At 32.6% G+C, this 9,699-nt stretch overlaps 1 protein-coding gene across 3 annotated transcripts; it reads right to left on the bottom strand.

The window, feature by feature from the left end:
- Positions 1-1,001: 1,001 nt before the first annotated feature.
- LOC110033039 (protein YABBY 4-like) lies at positions 1,002-3,085 on the bottom strand. 3 transcript variants are annotated; one of them, XM_020736887.1, is made up of 7 exons: positions 2,837-3,085; positions 2,600-2,758; positions 2,343-2,487; positions 2,016-2,064; positions 1,781-1,856; positions 1,443-1,517; positions 1,002-1,309 (listed from the first exon to the last, which is right to left on the bottom strand). In XM_020736887.1, the coding sequence occupies exons 1-7, from the start codon at positions 2,936-2,938 to the stop codon at positions 1,235-1,237; spliced, it is 681 nt and encodes a 226-aa protein (XP_020592546.1). In that variant the 5' UTR covers positions 2,939-3,085; the 3' UTR covers positions 1,002-1,234. The 3 variants fall into 3 exon arrangements, with proteins under 3 accessions (XP_020592546.1, XP_020592548.1, XP_020592547.1); XM_020736889.1 differs by having other exon boundaries at positions 2,361-2,487; XM_020736888.1 differs by having other exon boundaries at positions 2,343-2,484.
- Between the last annotated feature and the right edge of the window lie 6,614 nt (positions 3,086-9,699).

The following is a 9,699-nucleotide window of genomic DNA, read 5'->3' as shown; positions in this document are numbered from 1 at the left end:
TTATAGTTATCCATTATTACATGGAGAATCATTAAAGTTTTACACTAATTGATACAACTTTTCAAGATAAGGGTCAATTTTAATTGCTGAAATGCTCATTTTGAATTTGTCTGTTATTTAATCATATCTAATTTATTTGTCACTTAAATATATTGCCGGTCCCAAACCCGGATGTGAAAAGTGGAGGGTTGCGTTAGGTAGTTGACAGCCAGCGTAAAACTTGTCGAAAAAAAAATTGTACTTGGGCTTATTGTTTTAAAAATGACCTTAATTTACTAGAACTAAATGAAAATATGACACTAAATAGGACGCAACGGATAAATAGGACGCAACGGAGAAAAATGATTCATGTAGCCGACCCCACATAGTGGGATGAATGCTTTGTTGTTGTTGTTGTTGTTGTTGTATATTTGTCACTTAAATTTGATCACACTTTACAACCTTTTTTAATTTTAACTATTGCATTATCACCTTACCATATGTAAGCAGTATAAACATTAGATATTGCGGAACTCATATTTCTACTATTCCTTCTTATAATTTGTTGAACATTGAGATATATATATTCATCTATATATATATATAGAAACAATAATAATAGGTTAAGGTTATCCAACTTGATGCAAAACTGCGGCAAGAGAGCAGGTCATGTTAACATAAGAGCTTTTATCAAATCCGTAAAAAACTAATCCATAAACAAGATTAATGCAGTGTAATAATCCAAACTTACATTTTATCTTATATTAAAAAAGAACATCGCATGATTTTCTCACTGTATTTACCATGTTTGAACTTGAATCATGTGATATTCCAATGAGATTTTCATGCCACTCTTTGCTTCATATTTCTATTTTTTTTTTACTGAATTTTCAATATTTTATCCGACTGCATAGCATCAAATTTATCTTTAATGCATCTACAATACCTATTCAACGTACTAGAAGAAAAAAACAGTTTTTCCAAGCATAAAACAATGCTAAGAACATACCAAGGCTGTTGATATAGACAAGACATTCTTTTTACAGAAGATAAGTCCTTCATTTACTAAATAAAACATTAAGAGGAAACTCAAAGGACTAGAAGATAAAAACTACAGCAAAGCAGGAACTCTAGCCACCATAGAACCACATTCTAGAGCTTCTCTTGTGTTATATAGTAGAGATAATAAACCCTAATAAACTGTAACAGCAAACTGATAGATGCCAAAGGCTCTCAAATAGGCAGTTGTCATAGCCTAGAAGGGAGCAACTTCCATGTTTGCAGCTACAGCTGCAAAAAATCCGTCCTTGAGAAGAACATCTTCTCCCTCCTGGAAGAATAAGAGAAAAGAGATCAGTATAGGCTAACTAAACATCACATCAAAATCCTTAAAAGGATTTATTGAAAGAGACCGAGGTAATGTCTTTGAATGAAAACAAGAAAAATTGATTCCCCAACATTACCGGAGGGTGCACGGTGGCCTTCTTTATGGCTTGATCCGGCATGAGACCGAGGTGGATGTGGGGAAAATGGGCCCACTGCAGGAAACAGCATCAGCATAGTCATAAAACGTCTATAATATTCTGAAACAACGAACTATAAATCTAAAAAATATATTCTTATGATTTATTTTAACATTGTATGATGGAGTTGAAGAGCAAGACTGATACTTTGCTGAAATAGTATTAAGGTGTCTGTTGTATTTTAAACTATATTTAATTCAGAATATTTTCAATATTTTTTTTTGTTTTATGGTGATAGAGAAATTTGGAGGTGATTACAGAAGCGCAGTATAGCTCACATTCTTAGCAGCAGCGCTGAATGCTTCTCTGTGGGTGATGTCTGGGTTGCCAGCTTTGATTCGTTGAATTTCATCCCTGCAAGCAAGATGTTAGTTTTTCGTTTCATTATGTTTAGTTAAAAACCATTTTTTCATGTGTAGCTGATAAAACAAATGAGAGTCAAAAGGCTTTCAATATACACATCTTTCTCTTACTCTTTTTAACATTTGGCATCTATGTGTAACGAGAACTCACTTGATAAAGCGGTTGTACGCAGAAGGAACTCTCTGCCTCTTTTCTGGAGCTGCAGCATGAAAAAAGCAACATTTAAAACACAGTATTCTCTCCCGCGCAATTCGGCTGAAGTAAGCTTGCTGGATTTGGAAGAAAAAGAAAGTTCTGGTTTAATATCGTTTTCTGACTACAGAGGAAGGTGACATGAGGTGTGTTACATGGAAAAACTCTGAGAAAGAAAAACAGATGGGCTACTGTTCCTCAACAGAAACTTAAAGCAGAACAACAGCTACGGAAGAAAAGATAACAAAATGAAAATCGAAAAAAAAAAAAAAAAACTAGTAGTACAACTAGATAAAAACTTGCGTCTATTGGTAACTGAATTCTGAGGAAGCTCTTCTTCAGTTACTTTGGCCAACGGGGGCATCAAATTATTGCTCAGGAAGGGCAGATTATCCATCAAGTTCTGTGACTGGTAACTCTGTACATCCTCCTTAGTAAAAAAATAAAAAAATAAATAAAAAACATCAAAGATTCAGTTTTTTTTCGTAATTTAACAAATTTAAGGCAAGTTGAAGTGAATAATAAGTTTATGAAACATGCACCAGAAGATTATGCTGAACAGGGGACTGGAAAGGATGGCCGAGATGAAGCTGGCTGGTTGCTGGGAGTAAAAGTCCTCTCATGCTAACAGAAAGAAGGTTGCTGCAATGACCGCACCTTACCGCCACAGTTTTGAACAAGCTCGAGTAAGGAACGCTCACCTGCAACATAAAAGAGAAAGTTTTGAATGAAAAAAAGATGATGAAGATTGTATAAACGAAGGAGAAGAATATATATACTGCGAGGACTGTATCACAAAAGTTGCAGTGCACGTAGCACAGCTTTTCAGTTGGAGGAGGGGAGATTTGTTCAAGAGAAAAGGGAGATGGAGTGGAAGACATCTTGCTCCTGGTGTATTTGCTTCCTTGTTTCTTTATTGTTGGACTTCTATTTGATGTGATATATGATTCGATTTGATGTTTAACTTTTATCCTCGGATTTGTTATTTGGTGACTTAAATTTGATGGTGGGAGAAATGACGCAGGAAAAAAGGACGCAGGAAAAAAGGAGAGAGAGAGAGAGGAAAGAGAGCGAAGAACAGATGAAAATGGGAGAAGTGGGAAATAATTGATGAAGAAGAGTGGATCTGTTTCTGCAACAAGATGTGAGAGCGTACGTGGAGAGAGTGAACGAGGAAGAAAAAGGCCCAACTCTTGTCTGTTTCTCTGCTCTTTAACAGTACCAATACATTAATTGTAAGCAAGGTAAACAATAATTTTTGGATCTACTCTCCATGTTTGGTTTTATAAATACAAAAGAGTAGATTTAGAAATAATTATTTAATTTTTTCAAAGAATTTCACATGTATATTATTGTGAAATCTGCTACTAAGAGAACTGTAGGACAAGGGAAAGCAACAAAGAAGAAAAGTAAGTAAGAACACCGAGAACTTACGTGGTTTGGTCCATAGGACCTACGTCCATGGGAGAGAATCAAGAAACAATTTACAAAAATAATTTTGAAGATTACTCTGCACAAAATCAAGGACGAATCAATCTCTTCAAGTTCTCTATCGATATACAAGCTTTCTTAGCTCCAAGCTTTCTATCGATCTTTATCTTGATATAAACTTTCTTAGCTCATCACCTTTCTTTCTCAGAATTTCTCTCCCTTAACCCTTTCAACTCATATCTATCATTCATTACATATATATAGACCAATGACCCATACAAGATGACCCGTTAAACACCTTTAAATAGCAAAATGACCGTTGTACCCGTTAGTTATTTAAACTTTTTTATATACACAACTTTGTCTTAGTTCACATAATTGAGGGCCACCATAATATATATGTGTGAGAAATTAGCTGTTGAACATGAGACTTGAATGTCTATATGATTTGAACAATATGATTATCATACTAAAACATAAGAGATGTGCCTCGAATGAATTGAGTTTTCGCTGGGCCTCCAGTGCTACAAGAAATATATGCAAAGATGAACGAAAATTTATGAAAATTTTGCTGAGGAGTTGCTTGTTGGTGCTTTAAATTTGAAACAGCTGACTTCCAAAATTTTAAAACGATGTTTTGATTAATTGCAACTTTGATTCATATTATATATTATTAATGGTCTTTTAATGACAATAAAGCAACCAAGTTGTATCTCAAAACAAAAGCATAAAGTTCAAACATAAATTTTATTTGATCGAAGACTGTGCAAAGGTCTGCATATCAACTATTCAGATGCAGAATACATGAAGCCACATTATAACAAATTTTAACTTAGTGGAATAGTTCCTTCGCAACTGCTTTTGTAAATGTTTTCAGTAGAAGGTAATCAAAAGTAAAATGAAGCAAAACTCATGCTCCTAATCGTTATATCATTACTTCATTTATATAAATCCAGGCATATTTTACAAAAAGCTGTTCGTCTAATTCTTTCAGTATACCACCTCTTCAACGTCTTGTCGTGTCATAAGTTTCATGATTTTGGTTCCCTTAATATTTCTATGGGACAGAACAGCATTTTAAGTCATATATGTTGTACTTGATCAATCCCTGTTCAGCTCACATGTATGCACAAGAAATGAACTATTATTTTGAAGCACCCTCCATATATATATATATATATATATATATATATATCATAGTTATAATTGCCTCATATTTTTCATATATAAATTTGGAGACACATGTTATTATTTGCTTTCTTCATGAACGCTAGTAATGAAAATAAGAATTCTACAACTGTGCCGGTAGCACTGGAATGAGATTTGATGTACTTTTCTATCATTCTCTTTCTTTGAGTCATTTGTAAAACAATTGTTTTTTGGTTTAGCTCATTTTAATTCTATGTATTATATTGCATAATGGGCATTAAAAGAAGACATTTATTTTAAAATAATATATAATTTGGGTTCTATAATACCAAGTGATGTCAACATGTGGCAAACGGACTTGGTCCCATGAAAGAATTAATAATTTTTTCGGAAAATTTTTATATATTACACATAATTCTTATGTATTAAGATATATCACACCTAAACTTTCATGTTTACCTATATATTTATATAGCGGTTCTGTGTTTTACACTTATGCATGGAAATGTCTGGTTTACTTTTTAAAAGTGATAATAGTGTTACTTTTTATTTCATATATAAGGTTGAGTTCTGTGTGGGTAAAAATGCAAAATTAATGTGAGTTATATAAATATAAAGAATTTGTGTGATGTATGTAAATGCCGCCCTCCCCCAAGACTACGTTGGTTAGACTATTGGACTACGGTTTTTGAAATCTTCTTTTTGCACTTGTTCACTAAATAGAATATAAGAACACATGATGTCATTCATCTAATGCTTTAGATAAAAACTACTCAATGGTAGTGCAGTTCCATTTTTGTTTTGTTCTGTTTTAAAGCCAAAAATGCATTACCTTTTTTCAGCTCTTTCTAAATCATATAGAGGTTTAGTTGAAGATACCACATAAAAGTCCTCCCTCTAGCATCATTTAGAGTGTCTCTCATCAATGTCTTTCATCTATGGTACTAGTAGAAGCATCTTTGAAATAATAACAAAAGTGTTGTTTCCTTACAAAATATATTAATTATAATACTGATAGATTTATAAGTTTTCAATATTTTTATTAAAATATACAACAATTAGTTATAACACTTACATTGTTGTAATAAAGATGTTGACCTATGAAGGAATATAAAATTTGTGTCTATTTGAGACAGCTACAACGTATTGAATAGGCAGTTGATCAGTTGCTTTTTGAATAACCACCTGATCAGCTATTATTAAAAAGTTGATGGTACTGAACCAATGTATTGTTTGGATGATTGATTATGTTGTAGTTAATTTTCAGAAAAAATATTATTATACCCTTAAATTTTTCCATTAATTAATAGCCCATAATATTATTAATAGCCCATAATATTATTATAACATTACCTTTCATGTTCAAAAGAATAAGTTTTCTTGTGAATTTTTGAAGCTTCTCTCTAAACTTGATCACCATATGATTGGATTCCTCACTTTCATCAACCCATCTAAAAAAATTACAATTGTTAAGTGTTCCATTCATAAGACACTTGTAGAATATTTAACCATAGCCAACATCTCATCTCAAATTATACTCTAAACATTGCAAATCATAATTGCAGTACAAATCACTATAGCCATGTAAAGTCCTTAAACTCATATTTTCTAAGAATGTCAAGTTAAATTTTTGATAAAAAAATTAGAGTATGTGGGATGGAACATATAAATAAATTAATTAATTAAGGGATCAATGTCAGCATAAAGAAATACATAATCAACCGCTATAAATAGGTGGAGGATCAACTAAGAAGGAGATCATGATTGCTAAAAATTAGAACTTAAACACTTAACAAATTTAAAATAACCTAAACCAAACCTCTTTCAAAAATCGAAACAATAACGTTTCCAAATAATTCAAAACCTCTTAAAACTCAAGCTTATTAAGAAATAAACTTAAAAATTTCATTAAAATTTTAAAAACAAAGTATACTATAAATCAAACTAATTTCAAATACTTTTTTTGAATTTATTTTAATCTGTCTTGTGAGCTTATCAATTGAAATATTAGAACTTACATAAGTTTAGTATAGCCTTTCTAATAGCTTAATCTAGGCAATGTTTATATACTCATGGATGTTATTTTCTCAGAGTGAAGCTGTTCTTTCTCAAAAGCATGTAATTCGATCAAAAGCTTAGCCTCTCAGCATGTAAGTTTTGTGTCAATTCAAATATGCACATTTCATATGTGAGTAAGTTCATATGCTAACAGTCTTTGCTTGATAAAAGCATTTATAAAATCTTCTTTCACATGCAAAATAAAATATGTTTCCCAAGCATTTAGATGAACCTTAAATATGAAAAGTGTAAATAGAAAATGTCTGATTTAAATTCTCTCAAATATATATAAAACTCAAACACAAAATATTGAACTAAACACTAGAGGTCAACCATAGGGGAAAGAATCAAACAAATAAAATCAACTGAGGAAAGAAAATTAAACTTTAAGAAACAAATAGGTTAATGCAAGGATGTTGCCCAATGATGGATTAATTCAAGGACCAATATTAGATCCTTGCATCTCAGCCTTAGAATCTATGAATGTCATAAAATATCATGACCATAACCCATATCCCAACACCTACAACCTAGGTTAGAGGAATTATCCAAAATTTTCTTGGAATAACAACAAACAACAATGGGGGAACAATCAAAACAACTATATAGGTAGTTGGTAAAACCCAGGAAATCAATCACAGAAACAACACCATCCACTAGCATTCCAGGTTAATTCCCAAAGCTAAAAGAAATCACCAATCTTGGAGTTAGTCATTTAAATGGGAAACCAAATATAGGGTTAGACTGTATCTATAAAAAATTTAGAAACTCAATTAAGATAGCTGACAAACACAATTAACAACAAACCCCCAGGAGCACCACTTACATTGCTGAAGTAAATCCAAAAGATTAAAATTTGGAGCAGTGCAAGGTGGTGGGAATTAGAACTGGAGTAGAAAAGGAAGTCAACCAACCAAAGGCTAGGACACCTGTGAGACCTTTATTAAGTAAAGTTTCCTCTGCCATTCCAATTAGCCCGATTGAAAGACTTCCACCTCCATTCCCTAAAAGGCTACAAAAGCCCAACAAAGACCCTGATAGTCTTACCATCCCGTTTGCCATGGGAATTGAGTTTAGCAAGAAGGCAATTTTTGATCTAGAAGCCAGTGTTAATCTTGTAACTCTAAACATTTTCAATCAACTTGAAAGAGAAGAAATTAAACCTGCCAATTTAACACTTCAATTGGCTGACCAATTTCTGCCTCATCCCTTAGGCGTAGTTGAAAGCCTGCCTGTTATTGTGGAGACATATATTTTCCTGGCTAATTTCATAATTTTGCATTTAAGGCTGATAAGAATATTCATGTAATTCTTGGAAAACCCTTCCTAGCCACTAACAGACTGATTATTGATATTGAGAAAGGAAAGGTAATTTTCAAAGAGAATGATCAAGCAATTACATTTGATGTCTTAAATCATCAGACATTTCCCGAGCTTATAAGAAAAATCAAATTCAAAGAACTTAAACGGTGGATCAGGTGATAAAAATCTAATATATAGAATCTGAGGATGTTCATTTGGAAGAGCAAGAAATAATTGATGAATTCTTGAAAATTTTGACTGACGAAAATATTACTCTTAGTGTAGGAGAAATTCAACCACCAAGCTCAAATCTATAAGGAGACCACCTTAGCCCACCTATTGGAACCACTAATGATTATCTGGTTGAAAGTGAGAGGTTACTACAAAACTTCTATCAGTGGTTAGAAGAAGATTGAAATATTTGGGAAGAAATCGAGAACATGATCTTACTAGAAATCATAGGATGACCAAACCTTGAGACTAGTAATCAGGGAATACTGAATTGGCACTTTGATCCTAGAGATCTAATATGGAGAGATACTTGAGACTTTATCTAGTTGAGAACATTACACCAAATGCTATCTTGGGAAATAACCCAAGAGTTATCATATTTATTTCTGCTTTATCTATTGTACAATTACTATCATTTCATATTTGTGTTATTTTCAGGTGTTTGTATTAGTGGTTTATTATTGAGTCGACTATAGATCCCTCTATGGAGTAGTTGGCCCAACTAAAGGAAGGTAGCCCAAAAGAAATTTGTGTCACAGTGGGGGTCTGCATGACCACACAACAGTTTAGTTTGACCATGCCGACACACAACATGATGATACGCCTAAAATATATAGTATTTTTAGACACATTTCTATACTTATTTTTGAGATATTGAGCTTTAATGGAATGTATTTTTGTGTTTTTTTTGCAGATACAGGTAAAAAGTGTGAAAATTGTTTAAAGGAGTAAAAAAAGATCAAATTTGGAGCTAAAAAATGAAAAATGTACAAAAGAGTTTTGGTGCCTTTTGGTGCCTAAGCTCCGGATCCGACGCTTAAGCGTCGGTTAAACAGAGAAGGTCGCGCCTAAGGGCAAGAGGCCGCGTGCTTAAGCGCCAGTGGCAATTATTGGGCAAGTAAATTCAGTTTCTGCGAATTTTGAAGAGGTTTTTGAGGCACCCATTGGCTTAATAGGTGATTATAACCACCATGGACGAAAATTATCACAAAAGGAAGCATCTCTTGGGGAAATACATCAAATCTAGATATATTTTAAAGAGAAAGCAAGTCACCTTTTAGAAAATTATAAAAGAAAGAAGATTGGGACTTTGAAAGAGGTCCTTTGAAAGAGACTTTGAAAGAGGTCCTAAAAGTATTAGAAAGTTTTGAAAGTTCTCATTTGAGGAGTTAGTTTGGAGAGATTTTCCGGCACCATTTTTTACTTTTATTTTATCCTTTTTGTTATTTTATTTTGAGTGATTGTAAAGAAAAGAGATTCAAAGGAGCTTCAAGAGTTTGGTGGAGGACTTGAGATAAGCTTTTATCTTTCTGTTTTGAGACTACTTTTGGTTTTAATTGAGACTTGTTGTTGGTTTGATAATGATTTCTTCTTTTAAACTAAAGATTTTGGTTGGTAAAATTTAAGTTTTGTATTTTAAAAAAATCTCTTTTCTTCTTAAAATGATAAGTAATTAAGTTTTAAGAAGAAA

The sequence above is a fragment of the Phalaenopsis equestris genome, unplaced genomic scaffold (assembly GCF_001263595.1).
Source record: "Phalaenopsis equestris unplaced genomic scaffold, ASM126359v1 Scaffold001081, whole genome shotgun sequence".
NCBI lineage: Eukaryota > Viridiplantae > Streptophyta > Magnoliopsida > Asparagales > Orchidaceae > Phalaenopsis > Phalaenopsis equestris.
The sequence above is the reverse complement of the archived record's forward strand: the minus strand, read 5'-3'. Positions and strand labels throughout refer to the sequence as shown.

Bases quoted from the DNA above. Each gene is read 5' to 3' on its own strand.
- LOC110033039 (XM_020736887.1), bottom strand. From the start codon at position 2,938: ATGTCTTCCACTCCATCTCCCTTTTCTCTTGAACAAATCTCCCCTCCT. The intron at 2,488-2,599 runs GTGCATGTTTCA...TTTTTTACTAAG, and splicing joins CTGTTCAGCATAATCTTCTG to GAGGATGTACAGAGTTACCA. The intron at 1,518-1,780 runs GTGAGCTATACT...TGTTTCCTGCAG, and splicing joins TCAGCGCTGCTGCTAAGAAT to TGGGCCCATTTTCCCCACAT.